General features: G+C 44.6%; 2 protein-coding genes across 7 annotated transcripts; one reads left to right on the top strand and one right to left on the bottom strand.

Moving 5' to 3' along the window:
* Positions 1–12,065: 12,065 nt before the first annotated feature.
* LOC306654384 (DNA-directed RNA polymerase II subunit RPB3-like) lies at positions 12,066–14,775 on the top strand. The gene has a single exon (XM_079127872.1). It carries the CDS (start codon positions 12,081–12,083, stop codon positions 12,891–12,893), a length of 813 nt encoding a protein of 270 aa, XP_078983998.1. The 5' UTR covers positions 12,066–12,080; the 3' UTR covers positions 12,894–14,775.
* AP5S1 (adaptor related protein complex 5 subunit sigma 1) lies at positions 14,761–21,488 on the bottom strand. Of its 6 annotated transcripts, none has more exons than XM_079127878.1 (3): positions 21,049–21,488; positions 19,650–19,860; positions 14,761–18,199 (listed from the first exon to the last, which is right to left on the bottom strand). In XM_079127878.1, exons 2-3 carry the CDS (start codon positions 19,823–19,825, stop codon positions 17,773–17,775), a joined length of 603 nt encoding a protein of 200 aa, XP_078984004.1. In that variant the 5' UTR covers positions 19,826–19,860; positions 21,049–21,488; the 3' UTR covers positions 14,761–17,772. The 6 variants fall into 6 exon arrangements, with proteins under 6 accessions (XP_078984004.1, XP_078984003.1, XP_078984001.1 ...); XM_079127877.1 differs by having other exon boundaries at positions 21,025–21,488; XM_079127875.1 differs by having other exon boundaries at positions 21,056–21,487.
* Positions 21,489–21,503: the final 15 nt, after the last annotated feature.

Consider the following 21,503-nt stretch of genomic DNA (forward strand, 5'->3'; position numbering starts at 1 on the left):
GTGATCCTCCTGCCTCAGCATCCTGAGTAGCTAGGATTACAAGCATGTGCCGCCAGACTGAGCCTAAACAATGCTTTTGGTTTAACAATGTTCTGTCAGTGTTAATGTTCTGGTTTCGATCCTTGTCCTGGTTGTGTAAGATACATTTGTATTGTTTTTGCAACTGTGTTTTAAGTCTGAAAACATTTCAAAATTATAAAGTAAAATAAAATAATCTTCTGATTCTACCTGGCTATTTATATTACTTTATCTCGTATATTTTACCGTATTCCACCCTACTTCCTAGGTATAATTTGTTGATTGTTGTCTACTTATTAATGGGAGGACGGGTCCAGAGAGTGATCTATGCCCCAGGTCAGTGCTCCAAGGAGAACTGTGACCTATACAGCTGGTGACTCAGCAACCACCAGCTCACGTTTCCCCCAGAGAACAGAGGCCCAAAGATAGTGCCAGAGGGCCCCAAAAGGGCCATGTTCTCATGCTTGAGCCCTTCAGGGAACTCTCCCGGAATGAAACACAAAACAATCCCTGGCTTCACAACTTCCTTTCAAATGTTTCACGTTCTTTAAACTATTGTTTTTCATTCTGTCAATATTTTATATATACTGTTATTTTACCTATATATGTATACATATACATATGTGCATGCGCACACACACACACACACACACGCTCACATACGTATATATGTTTTATACAGCAAGGTGGGGAAAGCAGAAAACCAAAATCTGTACTCAGAGCCATCACTCAGGGGTAACGATGGTGACAGACACTCTGGTGTCTTATTCTTTTTTCTTTTGGATTGAACCCAGGGATGCTCTATCACTGAGCTACACTACCAACCCTTTTAATTAATTAATTAATTAATTTATTTTTTTTTTCTTGAGACGAGGTCTATGTTGCCCAGACTGGTCTGGAACTTGTAATCCTCCTGCCTCAGCTTCCAGAGTCACTGGGATTATAAGCATACACCACCAAAACCAGCAGGTGTCTTTTCTTCTAGAGTTTTCTTTTCAACAGTACAGAATCTTTGAGTCTCATGTCTCCCTGGGCTCATCCTTTCCTTGACCAGCTTGTGAGATGGGTCAAGTCAAGATCTGGGATACAACAGGATCTGGAAGAAGACTTCCTTACCTCTCAGGAGAAACAGAAGGAGCAGGCTTGGCTCATGTGGGTTCCCCATAGGTCCCTGGCACAGCTGGCTCCTCCTCTGGGGCTGTGAAGCCCCTGTGGTCAGCATGGACTCCTCCTCAGGCCTTCCTAGGGCACTGTATTACTGGCAGCGTGCCACTCAAAGGCTGCTACTCATCCTTCCTTCTTGAGAACCACTGACATCGACAGCAGATGGTTGCCAGGGATCTGCAGGGATGGCAAGGAAATGAGCACATAGGCAGGATATGTGGTTGAAATTAAATGTCAAGAGTTGCTGTGGTGGCACCCACTCGAATTCCCAGCAATTTGGGAGGCCAAGGCAGGAGAATGACAAGGAAGATGGCAACTTGGAAGTCAACCTCAACAATTAAGTGAACCATGTCTCAAAATGAAAAGGACTCAGTGGTAAAGAGGCCCCGGGTTCAACTTCTACTGAAAGAAAAGAAAAATAAGTTACTACACTTCACATGCTTGATAGGTGTAGTGACCTTGAAATTCCAGCAATTCGCTAGGCTGAGAGGAGGATTGCTAATTTGAGTCCAGTCCCAGAAACTCAGCAATTCTGCCTAAAATAAAAATGACTGGGGATGTAGCTCAGTGATAAAGTACCCCTGCATTAAATCCCCAGTACTCCAAAATAATAGAAAAAAATAATCCCCCCAATGCATGGGACTTCTCCCCAGACACATCCTTCCTTGGACCCAGCTTCCTGCCTCCCTGATGTGCCCTACCTGTTCTCATCCCCTCTTGCTTGTTCTAGGGCCCCTCCCCCAGGATCAGGTGTTTAATGCAGGAAAACAAATTATTCTAGATATTTTATGCATGAGCAGGTTTGGTTTCTTGAGCATAATTTATCATCAGTGAAATACATCAATCTTAAGTATAAGACTTGAATTATAGCTGAGTAAATACCTGTGTACCTAGCACCCAGATCAAAATCTAGAATATTTCCATCTTCCCAGAAAGTTCCCTCACACTCCTTCTTTATCAATCACTATCCAATCACTGTTCTAACACTGTAATTTTGATTTTGATATTAACAGAAACATAGAATATATACAGTTTTTGTGTCTGGCATCTTTCACTCAACATAATGTTTTTGACATCCACGTATGTTATTGCATGTATCACAAATGTATTCTTTCATTGCTATGTAGTATTCTAATGTGTGGATATACCTGTTTATTCATTCTATTTTTTACATTTATTTATTTATTTATTTATTTACTTAGCTACCGAAGATTGAACCCAGGGGTACTTAGCCACTGAGCTATATCCCCAGCCCTTTTTTTTTTTTTTTTTTTTTTGAGACAGGGTCTCACTAAGTTGCTGAGGTTGACTTTGAACTTGAGATCCTCCTGTCTCAGCCTCGCGAAATCTCTGGGATTAAGGCATGTGCCACCATGCCTGGCTATTCATTCTATTTTTGATTAAACACCGGGAACTTTCTAGATTTTGGGCTAGCAGAAATAAAGTCACTATGAACATTGATGTATAAGACTTTTTTATAGAACCATGCACTCATTCTCTTGAGTATATGTTTAGGAATAAATTGCTGGACAATAAGTTATGTTTAGCTTTTTCAGAAGCTCCCAAGAGGTCTTCCACGGTGTTTGCACCATGCGACACTCCCACTAGCGGTGTTTTGCAAGTTCCAGTAACTCCAGTTCAATCCTCACCAACACCTAACATGGTTGGGGCTTTTTTTCACAGTAAGTAATTCAGTACAGGGAATTAGTCAGTTGCAAAATTGTGGGAGGGACTAGGAGTGAGATCAAGAACACATCTTCACAAACAATTGGAAATGAGGAGCCCACTGCTGCCACCTCACTCCACCCTCTGTGACGCTGGAGAAAGGGTGTAAAGATGCTGAGTCGAGCTGCTGAAACTGGTTCTCAACCCTTGCATTATAACGTCCTGTTGTCAGCAAAAGTGACAGCAGAAAGATGACCTCTCCTCAAATATCAGACCTTATTTCATGAATTCTCTCCCTCTGTAATATATTGAAAAATATCCTACAAGGAGGTAGAGGGAATACATTGTGTTAGTTGGCTTTTAAACTACCCCAAAATGTAACAAACTGAAATAGCCACCACACAGCCAGGTGCAGTGGTGGCACACTTCTGTAATACCAGCAACTTGGGAGGCTGAAGCAGGAGGAGTGCAATTTCAAGGCCAGCCTCAGCAACGTAGCCAAGCCCCGAGTGACTTCACAAGACCCTGTCTCAAAATAATAACTAAAAAGGGCTCAGTGGTCATGTGTTCCTGGGTCCAATCCCCAGTGCCCCCAATAAATAAATTAATTAATTAACTAAATAGCCAACAATTATTTTGTTCACAATTCTGTGGGTTGGTGTTTGGGGCTGGGCTCAGCGAGGTGGTTCTTATGATCTTGTTTGGGTTCATTCATGCCTTTGCAGTCGTTCTGTTGCCAGTTCTGTTGGGAACAACTGCTCTAGGATGGGCTCAGCTGATGGATCATCTCTGCTCCATGTGGTCTTTTTTTCATGATGGCTCAGCAGGTTTCATCGATGTGATATCATCCTGAATCTGATTTCTGAGGGAAGTAATTAGATAGCTTTTTCTTCTTTTATTTTTTAATGTTTTTTGTAGTACTAGGGATTAAACACAGGGGTGCTCAGCCTTCTTTTTTTTTTTTTTTCTTTTTGGTGGTGCTGGGGATTGAACCCAGGGCCTTGTGCATGCTAGGCAAGCACTCTACCAACTGAGCTATATCCCCAGTCCCTCTGTATTTTTTATTTTGAGACAGGGTCTTGCTAAGTTCAAGGCTGGCCTTGAACTTGGGATAGTCCTGCCTCAGCCTCCCAAGTAGCTGAAATTACAGGTGTGTGCTACCACACTCATCTTCTTCTATTTTCCTTCTAAAGTTCTCATTTGTTCCCTGCATGTTTATCCACTGAAACCTTCTTCCCTGTTTGCTTATCTATTTCCCTTTCTGTTGCAGGCTTTTCCCAAATGTCAGATGCACTTTGTTCATGTTCAGAATGAAGCAACAGGGATGGGGTTATAGTTCAGTGGAGCACTTGCCTAGCTCCTAGTACAAGAACTTGGGTTCAATCACCAGCACTGAAAAAAAAAAAAAGAAAAATAGTAATAAAGAAAAAGAATGAGCTAAAAACAGTCTTGAGGAGGCTAGTACAGTAACATTCACCTCTAGTCCCAGTGACTTGGGAGGCTGAGGCAGGAGAATTTCAAGTTCCTTGGCAACTTAGTGAGATTCTGTCTCAATATTAAAAAAAAAGGGCGGGGGCTGGGATATAGCTCACTGGTAGAGTGCCCTTGGGTTCAATCCCCAGAACCACGCAAAGAAAGGAGAGAGAGAGAAGGGGGGGGGGGGGGGGGGGGGGGGGGGGGGCGGGGGAGGAAAGAAGAGGGAGCCTTGAGGAGTTGTGTGTGCCTCTGCTGGCTGGCCTGCTTTAGGGAGACCACATGGGACCAGCCTGTAGAATAGTCCCCGCAAGCTAGAACATGAGGATCTTTTACAGCTCTGTTCCTTTAGAGCATGGGTGTAACTTTGTTTGGGCTAGTGTCTCCTTGGTAAAGTCCACAAGCCAAGATAATGTTTTTATTTTTTTAATTTTTTCTCAGTAACACACTTTATTTAATTCAGTGTACTAAAAATACTGTTGCTTCATCATGTAATACTAAAAACCTGCACTGCATTGGTTTTTAAACTTAATAAATTGACAAATAAAACTTAAAAAATCCCTTCTGTAACCACAGGAGCCTATTTCAAAGGCCCAATAACCACTAGTGGATGGTGGCCATGACACTGATCCAGGCTCAGAGAAGAATCCTGGTCTACTCTGGCCTGGTTCTCACACACAGATCCTCAGAGGGATGGGCCTTCACAATAATAATTTTTTGTTTCTGTTTTTGGGAAATTTTTGCCTTACTGGGGATTGAACCCAGGAGTGCCCCACCCAAAGATACATCCATAGCCCTTTTAATTTTTTAAAATTTTGTGACAGGATCTAAGTTGCTGAGGCTTGCCTCAAACTTGGCAATTCTTCTGCCTCAGTCTCTCAATTAGCTGGGATTACAGGTGTGTACCATGGCACTTGGAAGAATAATGTTTTTAAGTTCATAGATATATAAGGTTACCAAAAACACTCATAATATTGAAATAATATTATTAAACTATTAAATGTTTCTGTAAATAAATAAAATATTCATATGGTATCATATATAAACAATAATCTAATTCATCTGTATAAACTGTAACATAGTAGGAAAATATTGGTGATTTCTTTTGGTGACCAGTTCTCAGATTCTGCTAACAACTTTGTCATTCATGGGTGGCCTTAAAAAGAAATGAAACTACAAAAATTTGAAAGGCATATGGATAGATACATTGTCTTCATTTTGGTAATATTTTCATGGAGACCATGTATGTATATATGCATGTGTATATATATGTGTATATATATATATATATGGGTGTGTGTGCGTGTGTGTGTGTCCGTGTGAAATCTCATTAAATTGCATACTTTATATGTAGTAGTGGGTGAATAAAGAATCCTGCCAATGCAGGAGGATTGCAAGTTTGAGGCCAGCTTCAGCAACTTAATGAGGCCCTAAGCAATTTAGGAGACCCTGTCTCAAAATTAAAAATAAAAAGGGCTGAAGATGTTGCTCAGTGGTTAAGCACCCTAGTTCAATCCCTGGTACCTAAAAAAAAAAAGAATCCTGTGAACAAAAAGAACCGTATGCACCAATATACAGGAGAGAGATAACAATGCATTATTTAGAATGCAATCGGGGAACAAGCATACAAGTGCTTCACAAGAGGCTACAGAGTCTAGGCAGCATTTCATTTTATTCAGCACACATTTTATTCAGTAGAAGATAGACAACGGAAACTTCTCTCATCTCCCGGGAGACAAATGAATGCATCTTGTTGATAGTCTCCCATCCGCTTCACAAGAGACTCCTGAGTTAATGTGGGAAGTTCATGAATAGAGTTCTAGTAAGAAGGCTGTGACCCAGGACTATAAAATCTGGAGACTGGGATTTCGCTAGTTCCTGGCAAAAAAGTAAGGCCTATTGTAGCTTTTAAAGAGACACCTTAGGTGAGGGGAGATGCAGCTACCTCCTCTTTATCAAACAATAAACTTTCATTTTATTTACCCTTACAGCAGCTCATTGTGTGCCAATTATTTGTCCCTCAAAGTTGCAAACATTTTCCAAAAAAAAAAGGAAAGAAATGTTAATTTCATTTAGTGATTAATATAAAAGAAGATGCGATTTTTAACCCCATCCAAGTTTCCAAAGTCCTCTGAATTCTGTCCATGGATAGAATAGATAGTCTGTGGGTTCCAGGTCTCATCGTCCCAAATCCAAGTTCCTTTGACTTGTCAGGTTTCTGTACTCTCCTTTAATCTGAGGCAGCTCCTCGGTCTTTCCAGCAAAGGAGACACTCATGCAGCATCTGCACATTTCCTGCTGCAAGTGGCCTTACACCAGGCTGGCTTGCTTTCTGTGCAGCTCTTTCTATGCCACATAGGAAGGGCCTCCCCCTCAGTGTCCTGGATGAAGTTAGAGCTATGATTGGGGATTACCACAGGTCCATGTTCCTGCCCCAAGGGAATGCAGGTAAAAAGGTGACCGGAACTCCTCCCCTCTCAGCAAGTCATCCCAGCTTAGTCTGGCAGAGGTCAGAGTGATGCTCTCTGTGTTCACCCCAATTAGAGCTTGGCTGTGTTGAGGGTCTACAGTGTTTGCAGTAGCAAAGACTCCACCTTTGATATTTTTGCAGAATACAGGCCAGATATTTCATAACATTTCCCTCTGTCTGGGTTTGTCTGAGGTTTCCTCCCAATCAGATTCAGGTGCAGCATTTTGGACACCCAAAGTAATGCTATGTCCTTTGCACATCAGATTGGCAATACACGCCTGTCCCACCACTGCGGATATTCCCTTTGATCACTTGGTAGGTGGAGCCTCCCAGGTTTCTGCCTGTAAACTTCCTACTTCACTTCCCCATTTTTAATTAATAAGTAATTATGGCAAGGTCCTTTGAGCCTGTGCGAATATCTGCTTCTTCATCATCCCTTCTTTCTTCAGTTTCAGCATTTTAGAATAGTTCGTTGGTCTTCTCTGTACTACATAGTTCTAATTATGTGTGATTCCAGGTATTTTGTATTTTTGGTCTTTACCCTAGTTGGGATCTTTCTTTTCATTATATTAACTCCCTATTCATGGGCACAGGAAATTACTGATTTTTGCATACCCTTTTTTCTGTCAATCACCTAACTCTCTGAGTTTGGAGAAGTTGCTCTTTCAGATAGAACTTGCCTTGGTAGGGACTTGTGGTCCTGGGAGTATCATCCTTGAGAGATAAGAGACAGTCTGTTGTTTCTCTCTGTATCCCAGGAGAAAGAAAAAATTGTTACATGGGGCTGTGGGTGTACCTCAGTGGTAGAGCACTCACATGGACATTCCAGGGCCACAAGAGTCAGAGACTTGTCAAAGGGTATTAGAAAGGACTTTTGTCTGTGTGTTTTACTGGGGATCAAACCCAGCAACTTGTGCATGCCAGGCAAGTGCTCTACCACTGAGCTATACTTCCAGCCCCTGTCAAATAGTTTTTGTTTTTGGTACCAGGGATTGAACCCAGGGGCACTTAACCAGTGAGTTACATCCCCAACCATTTTTTGAGAGGATCTTGCTAAATCGCTTCAGAGACTCACGAAGTTGCTGAGGCTGGCTTTGAACTTGTGATCCTCCTACCTCAGTCTCCCAAGCCACCACACCTGGCTGTCAAAGAGTTTTAATGTTCTTTTGTTTTCCATCAAGAGTCAATCCCAGGGTGGGGGTGTAGCTCAGTGGCAGAGTGCCTGCTTAGTATGCATGAGGCCCTGGGTTTAATCCCCAGTACCACAAAATGTCAATCTCAAGCAATGCCCAGGAATCTAGCACTCTGTTCCCACTCCCCAGCTTAAGGTGGAGTCTTTGCTACTGCAAACACTGTGGACCATCAACACGTCCAAGCCCTAATTGGGGTGAACACAGAGAGCATCACTCTGACCTCTGCCAGACTAAGCTGGGATGACTTGCTGAGAGGGGAGGAGTTCCGGTCACCTTTTTACCTGTATTCCCTTGGGGCAGGAACATGGACCTGTGGTAATCCCCAATCATAGCTCTAACTTCATCCAGGACACTGAGGGGGAGGCCCTTCCTATGTGGCATAGAAAGAGCTGCACAGAAAGCAAGCCAGCCTGGTGTAAGGCCACTTGCAGCAGGGAATGTGCAGATGCTGCATGAGTGTCTCCTTTGCTGGAACTTGTGGTCCTGGGAGTATCATCCTTGAGAGATAAGAGACAGTCTGTTGTTTCTATATGTATCCCAGGAAAAAGAAAAAGTTGGTTACATGGGGCTGGGGGCATAGCTCAGTGGAGAGCACTTGCCTATCATGAACAAGGCATGGGGTTCAATCCCCAAACCTACAAAAAATTTTTTTAAAAACTTAAAAAAAGGCTTTTTGGTGTCTCCTGAAAGTCACCTTATCCATTCATCCATTCGTTCAATATACACTGTATGCTTGGTATGAGCTACAAGTTATATAATGCAGAAAACAAAATATAACATTAAGTTCTCCTGGAAGTTATAACATTCTATGGGTTGGATATAAAGTATCCCCAAAACACTCATGTATCAAAGGCTTGGTCCCCAATACAGCAATATTCAGAATTTGGCTTTTGGGGAGTGATTGGATTATGAGGGCCCTGACCTCATCAGTGGATAGCTTAATGGTCTACTGGGAGGTGGCTGAAACTGTAGACAGGTGGGGCACAGATGGAGGAAGCAGGTCACTGGGGGCTTGCCCTTAGGGACTACTTCTGTCCCTGGCCCCTCTTGCCCTCCCTCCCCAACCTTTCTTTCTCTTTCCCCACTTCCTGGCTGCCAAGGGCTGAACAGTCTTCTTCTGCCACACATTTCTGCCATGACATTCTGCCTCACCTCAAACCCAAACCAATGGAGCCAGGCAACTATGAACTGAAACCTCTGAAACCTTAGACCAAATAAATCTTTCCTTTAAAAATAGTGAGGTATTTCCTCTAAAGAGTCAGGGATTTCAGTCACATTCAACAAAAAGCTGATTAACACATAACTTGAACCCCAGATGAGGATTAGGATTGAGAAAACCCCCTTAGGGGGATATCAAGAGACTCAGGGGTCTCATGGTCTGGATATGGTTTGAACTGTTTCCCATGAGTTCATGTGTGGAGATACTGGGAGGTGATGGACCTTTAAAAGGTGGGGCCTACTGGAAGTTCATTACTGGCCCCTCCCAGCTTTTTGGTTTCAGTCTGGAGACAAGATCTCTCCCTCTTGCTTGGACTCCCACACTGTGGTGCCATCCACATGAGGCCTCGTCAGAGCTGAGATTGTGTTGGTCAGCTTTTCATCACTGTGACTGAAATGTCTGGCAATAACAACTTGGAGGAGGAAAGATGTATTTCGGGTCATGGTTTCAGAGGGTTCAGTTCATGGTTGACCAGCTCTAAGACAGAAGCAGGATAGGAAGGTACATCAGGGCTGGAGATGTAGCTCAGTGCAGGGTTCTGGGTTTGATCCCCAGCACTGCCAAACAAAACAGAAAAGAAAATGAAAAGCACAGTAAGGCTGCTTAGCTCATGGCAGCCAGGAAGCAGGGAGGGAAAAGAAGGGACCAGGGACAAGATAAACCCTTCCAGGGCATATCCTCAGTGACCTACTTCCCCAACTAGATCCCACTTTCCAATAGTCCTTCTAGCTATTAATGAATTAATCCAAATGATGGATGAGGCAGAACTTTCATGATCCAATCATTGCCCAAAAGGCCCCACCCCTGAGCCTTGCTGCATTGGGGACCATGCTTTGAACACACAAGCTTTTGGGGGACATTTCAGATCTAATTCATAAGAGAGATACCAGCACTATACCCTAAGCCTTCAGACTGTGAGATAAACAAACCTCTTTTCTTGAGAAAGTTATCTGACCTCACAATAGTCATTATAGTAACAAAAACAATGGACTAATAACAAAATATATAATGATCAATTTTAAGGTTGTTTTGTTGTGTTTCGTTTTCTGGGGATTGAACCCAGGGCCTCACACATGCTAAGCAAGCACTCTACCACTGAGCCACATGCCCTAGAGATGACTTTTTAGACACCAAACACCAAAGATATGGTCCATAAAGGAAGAACTTTAATGACATTAAGAAGTTCTTGGACCAGAGTTGTGGCTTAGTGGTAGAGCACTTGCCTGGCATGTATAAGGCCCTGGGTTCGATCCTCAGCACCGCATATAAATAAAATAAAAAAGATCCACTGACAACTAAAAAGTATTAAAAAAAAAAAAAAAAGAGAGATTGCTGGAACTGGGGCTGGGATTGGGGCTGTAGCTCAGTGGCAGAGCACTATGATGGGCTAACAGATCTGGCTCCATGAGAATGTTATAGGCCAGACTCTAAGGGAAATGACTAAACAGACTCCATTTTGCTCTGAGACTCCATGTTATGTAGGAAATAAGCTTCTCCCATGGGAACACCCCGCCTCTGTACCCATCAACAATTACTTAGTGTAACATGTTTAACAATACAGAATGATAATTCCTATGTAAAGAAACATTGCTCTCTTTTGATCCCTATTGCTCCTAAACAATGTACCATGTGAACAGTGATTGTGTGGATGTTAGTAACCATTCTTTAGTTTGTACCTAGGTAAGGGTCATTTTGACCCACTTCCCCCTCTGTTGATGATCTCACGATGTTAATGTGTAATTTCGAATCATAGCAACAGACACGATTAATGTGATTTTTAGTATAAGAACCCCTACAACCCTGTGGTTGGGGCTGTTCTCCCAATAGCCATTTTTTTGGGCATTGTGTGAGACAGTCAGCCGGCCAGCTTAATAAAGACTCTCAAATTTGGACTTCTCAGTGGTGATCGGTCTGTTCTTAAGTTGCGCCCCACAACAGCACTTGCCTAGCACATGTGAGACACTGGGTTCAATCCTTGGGACCATATAAAAAATAAAATAAACAAATAAAATAAAGGCATGATGTCTATCTACAACCACAAAAAAATTTTTAAAAATAAAAAAGAGTTGGTGGTGTATCTCAGTGGTAAAGTACCCCTGGGGTCAATCCCTGGTAGTGCGCGGGCGCGCGCGCGTGCACACACACACACACACACACACACACACACACACATAAAGAAGAAGAAGAAAAAAGGAAGTTCTGCTTGGGGCTGGGGTCATAACTTAATGGTAGGACACTTGCCTAGCACATGTGAGGCACTGGGTTTGATTCTCAGCACTGCATATAAATAAATAAATAAATAAATAAACAAAGATCTACTGACAACTAAAATAAATAAATATGAAAGCATATATATATATTTATATATATGTATATATATACACACATATAAATATATACACACACAAAAGTTCTGCTTTGTGAAAGACAATGTGAAGAAAATGAGAAGACAAGCCCCAGACTGGGGAAAATGTTTACAAAAGAGATATTTGATAAATGACTGTTATCTACAATATACAAAGTACTCTAAAACTCAACAGTAAGAAAACAAACAACCCAATTAAAAATTAGGCCAAAGAGATAGGCATGGTAGCACATACCTATAATCCCAGCTTCTTGTGAGGCTGCGGCAGGAGGATAGCAGGTTTGAGGCCAGCCGTAGCAACTTAGTGAGACACCCTGTCTCAAAATAAAAAGGTTTGGGGATGTAGCTCAAATGGTTAAGGAGCCCCAAATTCAATCCGTGGTACCAAAAACAAAACAACAAACAAACAGCAACAACAACAAAAAGGACCCCTCACCAAACAGACCCCTCACCAAAGAAGGTATACAGGTGTGCAGCGGGGCCCACGCAGGGGGCAACTTGCTGTGAGGTGCTATGCCGCCCGCCAACCAGCCCACAGTGCGGATCACTGAGCTCACAGACAAGAACATCAAGCTCATCATTGAGAATACTGACTTGGCAGTGGCCAATTCTATTTGGAGAGTCTTCATCGCCGAGGTGCCCATAATAGCTATTGACTGGGTTCAGACTGATGCCAATTCCTCAGTCCTTCATGATGAGTTCATTGCTCACAGGCTTGGACTAATTCCCCTCACTAGTGATGACATTGTGGACAAGCTGTGGTACTCTGAGGACTGCACGTGTGACGAGTTCTGCCCTGAGTGCTCCGTGGAGGTCACCCTCGACTTGTGGTGCAATGAAGACCAGACGCAGCACATCATCTCCAACAGCCCTTGGGTCATTCCAGTAACATCCCAGAACCAAGATAATGACCCCAACGACTATGTGGAGCAGGATGACATCTTCATCGTGAAGCTGAGAAAGGGCCAGGAGCTGAAACTTCGAGCCTATGCCAAAAAGGGCTTTGGCAAGGAACATGCCAAGTGGAACCCCATTGCAGGGGTGGCTTTTGAATATGATCCAGACAATGCCCTGAGGCACACAGTGTACCCCAAGCCTGAGGAGTGGCCAAAGAGTGAATATTCAGAGCTGGATGAGGATGAGTCACAGGCTCCCTATGACCCCAATGGTGAGCCAGAAAGGTTTTACTACAACGTGGAGTCCTGTGGTTCTCTGCACCCTGAAACCATTGTCCTCTTGGCCCTCTCTGGATTAAAGAAGAAGCTGAGTGATTTACAGACTCAGATAAGCCAAGAGATCCAAAGTGATGTGCTAACCATAAACTAGCTTCAGCTCACCTGTTTCAGCAAAAGTGAGGATTCGAGACAGTAGCTAGCTTTTATGTCTCTGAAACCCTCTGGTTTCGGGGCTCTGGACAGTTGCTCATGCCTCATGACAGGCCATCAGTGTTGGCTAGAGGGGGCTGCAAATAAGATTACCAGGAACACCACTGGAATTTAGGGTAGGACAGTTTTTACTAGATATTGAGCATCCCTGACCCTATCTGTTAATTGCTAATAGTGTTCCCCAGAACCCAAAATATCCCTTCCATCCCATTTCCTAGCACACCAGCAGGGGGCCATACTGCTTCCCTTCTGAGAACCACTGAGCTGGACTTCTGGTGATTCCAGCTCTTTAATAACCTTTCTGTCCAAAAAGAAGGAATTTTCACAGCTGTAGCTTAGGTTTTTGGTGTTAGGCAGCTGATAAATGCTCTTGGTTCTTTCCCCCGGGGCCAGGCTACTGGAACTTCAAATTGCTGGTTGTCCCTAATTTGAGAAGTAATCCTTTAGGATAGACTCTGGCTGTCTCCTCCCCTGACAAATAAACATGCTGTTTGAACGCAAAAAAAAAAAAAAAAAAAAAAAAAAAAAAAGTATACAGGTGGCAAATTAAATACATAAAAGATGTTCAACATTATGTCATTAGGGAATTGCAAATTAAAGCAAGGAGATATCATTTCACACTTATTAGAATGGACGAAGTCCAAACACTGACAACATCAACATCAAATGCTGGCAAGGACGATGAACAACAGGACCTCTGGTACTGTCAGTGATAAGAATGCAAAATGGTACTGCCACTTCAGAGACAATCTGGCAATCTCCTACAAAACTGAACACAGGGCAGGGTTGTGGCACAGTGCTAGAGAACTTGCCTAGAATGTGTGAGACACTGGATTCGATTTTCAGCACCACATGTGAGTAAATAAATTAAGGTCAATCAATAATTTTTTAAAAATTAAAAAAAAACTGAACATACTGTTACTATCACATTCTTTGGTATCCACTCAAATGAACTGAAATTTTATATTCCCACGAAAATGAATGTGTAGAGCAGCTTTATTTGTAATTGCCAAACTTGGAAGCAACCAAGAGTCCTTTGGTAGCCAGATGGATAAACTGTGGTTGATGTATAGGATGGGATATTAGCCAGCAATTTTAAAAAATGAGCTAACAAGTCATGAGAAGACATGAAGGAAATTTAATGCATATTACTACATGAGAGAAGCCAATGTGAAAAAGCTAGTATGGTCCCAACTACATGACATTTGAAAATGATAAACCCAAGGAGAGGGTAAAAAGATCAGAAGTTGCCAAGAGTTAGTGGAAAGAAGGAATGACAGGCACAGCACTGGACAGTTTTAGGGCAATGAAACTACGCTGTATACTACATGATGGATGCATGTCACTGCACACATGTCAAAACTTGTAGTGTAGAAAGCACTATGCCAAGAGTGAATGCTAATGTAAATTACGGATTTGGGGTGATGCTGATGTGTCAGGGCAAGCTCGATAAGGATAACAAATGTACCCACTCTAGGCAGGACTTGATAATGAGAAGCTATGCATGTGTGAGGGCAGGGAATATGTGGGAACTCTCTGTACTTCCTGTTCAATTTTGCTGTGAATGTAAAATTGCTCTTAGAAAAGTGTATTAGTTGGGCATGATGGCACATGCCAGTAAACCCAGCAACTCAGGAGGCTGAAGTAGGAGGAGCCCAAGTTACCACACAGCCTTTGCAGCGTAGTGAGGCCCTCAGCAAAATAAGCAATAAGGACTTGGAATATAGTTCATTGTAAAGTGGCCCTGGATTCAATCCCATTTAAAAAAAATCTATTCAAAAATGAAAAAAAAATCAAGGTCACTTAAATTGCATAAATATACAGAGCTTTAATTAAGGGGTAACTGAATGTTGCATCTGATAAACAGTATCTGTGTTTACAATAAAATATACGAACAAGTGTTTAAAGAAAAGGACTGAGTCTTGGGGGTTGCTGGACAGTAGTCTGCTGTCACCAGTCTAGGAAAAATAACTGTCCTGAAGGAGATGTGATGATCCAGGACCGTCAAACATCCCCTATGCCTCCAGTGATCCACACTACCCAGTCACACCGTGTCCTGGCCTGAAAGCAGTGACTTCCTTCTCCATATGGGGCTCCACTTCCCTGCTGCCATTTTCCTGTTGTCACAGGATTCACTGTACCCTGGATTCAATACTAGCTGCTCAATGTCTCCAGTTCTCAAGAGGTCAAGGGGTGTGGGGTCTGACCCAGGTTCCTAGGACAGGAAGAAGACAGGCAGGAGGCTTGGAGAAGCGAGTTTACTTCTGTAGCAATCTTAATTTTAAATTCTGACTCCTTCACTAGGTCTTTCACACTAAAATGTGCCCCCTCCTCTTCCTCCTTTGAATATTTAAAAGCATTTAAAATTTTTTTTAGTTGCTGATGGACCCTTATTTTATTCATTTATATGTGGTGCTGAGAATCAAACCCAGCACCTCACAAGTGAAGCGAGCGCTCTACCATTGAGCCACAACCCCAGCCCTAAAAGCACTTCTGAGCATCATCCCATGCTGCTCTAAGTCTCACCTGGAACCTGGGGGCATCTCTGCAGCCTGCCCAGCACCTAGCAGGGTGCCAGGCCCAAGGCAGACCTGATAAACGTGAGATGAGCACAAGTTATGGTGGAAACCTGGCCAGAGGCATTGGGGCAAAAGTGGTAAAGAACCAGGAGCACTGTACATACCTGTAATCCCAGCAACTCAGGAGGATGAAGCAGGATTGCAAATTTGAGGCTACCCTCAGCAATTTAGTGAGGTCAAAAAATAAAAGAGGGCTGGGGATGTAGCTCAGTGGGAAAATGCCTCTGGGTTCAATCTCCAGTACAAACTCCCTGACCAAAAAATGCTGTGAAAATGCAGAAAGGGCAATGGGTAAGCTCAGGGGGTGACGGAAACCCTGGTAGTAACTGGGCAGCCAGAACAAGAACCAGGGGCTCAGTAGACCTAGGGTGTGTCTCCACCATTCTCTATGGATCAGTTTGCTCCACTGGATGGGGACCAAGGTCACCAAACACACCTAACATCAACTTCCAAGGGAGAAGGGTCCCAATCTCTCCAAGTTCAGTTTGAAAAATAGAAACAATTCAGATCAGGCAAGCTTGGGATCTTCCCCCAAGGCCAGAGGCCCTGTTCTTGTGAGAATAAAGCCACTCCACCAAGATTATCACTGGTGACAGTGGAAGTAGATAGCAAGGCTGGTGGCCTTGGCTGCAGACTCGGAAGGGCTGATCATGTCTGCTCCTAAAGGCATGTGGGTGAATTCATCCTGGGTGGCCAAGGGCAACTGATGCATGGCAAGCATGAGATGGACAGGGTCATCTGCACCCTGACCACTCAAGAGGCCCGTTCTGCCCACACTAAGAAAGCTTTGTCTTTATAGCAACAAGCAGATCATGAAAACAATTAACTATTTTTCTTTATTTAACTGAATAATTTTAGGCCATTGCTAGAAGCTGCTGATTAAAAAGACCTCCTAACAACTGGTGTTTGGTGGCTCATCCATATATATTTTGGGCCTCCTCAGTGCAGGCAGGCTCAGCTCCACTATCTGAGGGCAGAAAGAGCCAAGGAATTTACACACCTTCAGATGACAAGTGAAGACTAAAGGGAGTGGGCAAACACCCATGGCCCCCACCCTTCAAATGAGGTAATTCAGAGATGACTGCTGTACACTGGCCCCCATACTAAGCACTAAACTCCCGACCCAGTCGTGACTGATGGGCTGCCTCCCATTCCTTTTCCTAGGATCACCTCTCATATGTCACTTGCACCTACTTGTCTCAGGCTCTCCTCAGGCCCACACTGACCTGCCACTAGTGAAGGGTGCAGGTGAAGAGGGGGACAAGAGATAGAGCCTGTCAAGGAACCTCTTGGGAGCTCCTTGAGCAGGAAGTGCAGACTCCCAGCTCACAGGCCATCCTGAGAGGCACTCACTTGCAGGAGCAGAATGTGTCTAAAACTCACAAAGAGTAAGGTCACACAGTCAACAGTTTTAATACAAAACAAGAAAGACAAGGTCAACCAAGCCAGACCTCCCAAATGCCTTATCTTTTTTTTTTTTTTGAGGGGGGGGATACTGGAGATTCAACTCAGGGGCACTCGACCACTGAGCCACATCTGTAGCCTTATTTTGTATTTTGTTTAGAGACAGGATCTCATTAAGTTGCTTAGGGCCTTGCTTTTGCTTGGGCTGGCTTTGAACTCGTGATTCTCCTGCCTCAGTCTCCCAAGTCACTGTGCCTAGCCCAAATGCTGCATCTTAACTCTACCTGATAGGTTAGGACTTGGCACACAGGGGGCTATAGAATGCCCCTGCTGAACAGTGTTTCTGAACTGAGGTGGAGCTAGATGGAGAGCAGGCCCTTGCTAACAAAATCTCCAATGATGATGCCTAAATAGGTGCAAAGGTAAGGGGCCAGGGCCTGCCAGGGTGTGGGCCCAGCTTCCCCACCATGAGGAGGGTCTGCAATGACTGGAACTTTCAAAGGAGAAGGTGTACTAGGTTTCAGGCAGCTAATGAGGCTTGAGGAAGGCAGGGTCTAGGACATGTCTGACTGACCTCAGTGGTCTGTGTAAGTCACGTGGCAGTTCTAGGCTCAGGATGTTCTGTGATTCTGGTGACCTGAGAACAGGCACAGTCCCATTTCTACCCTCTCATCAGTCCCCTTTCTGCCAGCTTATCCCATTCATGTGTCCTGGTATGGCAGCATATCAGAGCAAGAAACAGGTCAGGCAGGAGGCAGATGCCAAGCTTCCCCTGGCTATGTGTCTAATCACTGTATTCCTTCCCTGTCCTCTCAGGAGCCCCATTCCAATGAGGGGTCAGCGGGGCCAGGCAGCACTGAACTCCTTCTCCAGACCCTGGACAAAGTGATCATTAAGGAAAAGCAGCTGACCATGGGGTAGAAAGCGGGTAAGGATGCCTTCAATGCGGTCGGCCCGCAGCAGGAGGTTGGTGCCAGGGGTCAGCAGCCGGAGGTGGTCAAGGAGGAGGCGGGCCAGAAGCCGGAGGGTACTCTCGGCCAGCAGCAGGTTGTCATGGGCATCCAGCACCAGGGCAAAGCCTAACGAAAGCACGCCCAGCCACACCACTGTTCTCGGCTCCTGGAAAGGGTCCCCTGCTGCCAGGCGGAAGGCCCCTCGTGGGGCCTCCTGTAGGGGCACAGGCTCGTCTGAGGACTGAGACTGCAGGTCTGCTGGAGGTCGGCCAGAAGCCTGCTGCTGCAGCTGGCACATTGACTCCACCTGCCTGGGGAGAAGAGGCAGGTCAGGCTGGTGTGTGACAGGTCTGTGAGGCCAAACTTCTGTCATCCTCATGACTACCCTGGAGCTGGGAACTACCATTATTCCCATATCTCAAGTGAGGAAACTGAGGTACAGATAGACTAAGTGACCTCCCCAGTGCTACAGAGCAAGGAAGTGTGACTTCACATGGGAATCCAGGCCCAGCCTCTGGGCCCTGGAACATTTTACTACACTGTGGCCAAGAGACAGCCACACAGCTTCTTCAGCTGAAAAAGGGCCCCAGGGGAAGAAGCTGCCTGCTTCACAGAGGCCTTGATAAAGAAAATAAATGCCATTGCCCAACCTCTCTACCTTCACCCATCCTACAACCTTCTCCAAGTAAAAAGGAGCCTTCCATTTGAGGTCAAGGCTTTAGAAAACTCCCTATGATCTTCCTGAATTGCCTTCTAATTTGGGTCATGCACAGTCTGGTTTTAGAGGAATTTGTTGGGGCTGGGGTATAGCTCAGTGGCAGAGTATGTAATTAGCATGTGCAAGGCCCTGGGTTCAATCCCCAGGACCAAAATAATAAAATAGTGAAGACATTTGTTTGGTTTTCTGTGTTACAAGGAGGGAGGGGAAGGTCAAGAACAAGAGGCTGGCAGGAATCAGTAAAGGTAACCCAGAAAAGCAATTTCCACCCTGGAATGCAGAGGGGGCCAGAAACTCTGGTAACTGGTCTGGGATGGGAAGGTCCAAGGATAGCCACTTCAGTTTGGAATACTGTTTTCCAAACTGTGCTCTGAACCCAAACATTCAGAAGAATCTTAGTATAAACAATTCCCAAGTACCATATTCTTTCTTTCTTAGAGATGCATAAAGTCTACAGGCACAATAATGGTTCTGAGAAGTCCTGCACTACGAAGTGTGCTGAATCTGCACTGTGGTCTGCTTGCTTACACTCAAATCTCAGCTGTGCCATTTTCCAGCTGCATAACCTTGGGCAAGTTAAGTTCCTTAAACATTGTGTACCTCAGCTAACTCATGTGTAAGGTGGCGGTAACAACTGTAGCTAACTCAAAAGACTGTTACAACAATTAGATGAATTAATAATATCTGTGAAATGTGCAAAACAAATGCTTAGCACATACAGGCTAAATAAATGCTAACTATAATAATGGTTATAATAGCATTATTATTATTTCTTTAAACCTCCCTCTCTTTTTTTGCAGTGATGGGGTTTGAAGTCAGGGCCTTGCGCATGCTAGGCAAATGCTCTACCACTGAGCTATAACTCCCAACCCTCTTCAACCCTCTTTCATATTAACACTTTTAACAACTGTGGAAGACTCTGAGAAAAACACTCCAAAATATTCTCATCACTTCTTAGCCCTCCTGTGTTGCTGCATGTTCCCAAGTGCCTTTCACAATCAGCCATGCGCTCGATGAAGCCTGGAGTTGGGCTATGTGGTTACCTGGCCACTGCCAAAATCTGCTCCTTGCGGAGAAGCCTGTCTCTCTCTGCACCATGTGGTCGAGGATCATCAAGTGATTTCTCAGCACCAAAGACACAGGAATAGAGCACTCGACAAAGGCCAGTATCCTCCACATTTGGGGCCCTCAAGGTATGGATGAGGAAGGCATGGACCATGGCTCTGTGGTGGGTGCTTCAGGAAAGCCAAAGACCTGGGAGAGAGAGAAAACCCAGTTTGGGAAGGTACCTAGCAGCATTTGGGAGTAGGTCCCAGAGGCCAGTGTGGACGGACAATGATCCTCCTCACCCACCCAACACCTACCCCAGCCACTGTGATGCCTAGTCAGCATCACATAACAGGATCTAGTGGTGAAGAAATCAGATACCCCAAACCTAGTTCAAAATAACTGGCCAAGAATCTGCAAAAGAGTCAAGGTCTTGGGAGTCCAGGAAAACCTCAGGAGCCACTTCAGACTGAAGGAAACTAAAGAAAACTGACAGCTAAATGCAACACAGGCTCCTGAACTGCATTCTGGACCAAGAAAAAGAAAATTTCCACATGGGGCATTACTAGGACGACTGGAAACATTTAAATATAGACTATGGGTTAGAAAATGGTCTTGGTCAATGTTACCTGGTTTTAAATGTAGGAGTATGTCCTTGTTTTTAGAAAAAAATACACAGAGACATACCTTTAAATAAAGAGGTAAAGAAGCACCACCTGCAGCTAAATGAAAAGGGGGGAGCAGCGGGCAGAATAGGTGCATGGAGAATAAATGATAAAGCAAATGGGACAAAAGATGTTAAGACAGGTGGGTCTTATCAACGAATGTACGGGAAGCTAGGTGAGGTGGCATACGCCTATAAACCCAGCGACTCAGGAGGCTGAGGCAGGAGGATCACAAGTTCAAGGCCAATCTCTGCGACTTAGGGGGACCCTATCTCAAAATGAAAAATAGGAAGGGGGGGGATGTAACTCAGTGGTAGAGCGACCCTGGGTTCAATCCCCAGTACCAAAGCAAACAAACAAGAGTATATGGGACTCGAATATTTCAAAATAAGTAGTAGTAGTAGTAGTAGTAATAATAATAATAATAATAATAATAATAATAATAATAATAATAATAATAATAATAATAATAATAATATCTGGCTAGTTCACTGGCCGGCCCGAGGGTTGAAAGGCAGCAGGTGCAATCAGCAGGTAGTCATTCTTAACGCTAAATAGAAAGTCAATTTGAAATGGTCAAACAGAAGGATCGCAAAGGTACTTGGAGAACTGAATCCTCGTTCCCCAGCGCTGACCGGCGAGCCTCCATCGGCAGGCAGAGCACGTCATCAGCCTGAGCCACCGCGTCCCCCCGCTCGCCCCTCACCAGAATAATGGTAGCGGCCAATACGCCTTACGTCACTGCTTCCCGCAACCCTGCAGCGCAATGCACTTTGGGGGTTGTAGTTCCTTATTCCAATCAGCCTGGCGTCGAGCGGGTTTTCAGTTCTGAATGTGCTGCCCCTGCAGTACTAGGACGCTGTCGTCGAGGCGTAGCATTCAGTCTTCCCTCCCAGCTGCGGACTTCTAACTGGGAGCCCAACGCGGCGGTGGGCGTACAATGGCGGACTCGCGATCCGTGGGCGCCTGCGCACGCCGGGGGCGGGCGCGAGCAAGAGCGCCGCGGGCCGGAGTGGGCGGGGCCCTTGCGTACAGTGGGTTGCTTTGGGTTCTGCGGTGTTTTACGACCCTCACGCCTGGGCGCGGGCAGGCTTCACAGTTTTCCCAACGAGCCGGCGGCCTGAGTTCTCCGTGGGAGCCACGCAAGCGAGCACTGGTGCGGGCATGCGATGCCAGGCTGGAAGC

Source organism: Sciurus vulgaris, assembly GCF_902686455.1.
Source record: "Sciurus vulgaris genome assembly, chromosome: 2".
Lineage (NCBI taxonomy): Eukaryota > Metazoa > Chordata > Mammalia > Rodentia > Sciuridae > Sciurus > Sciurus vulgaris.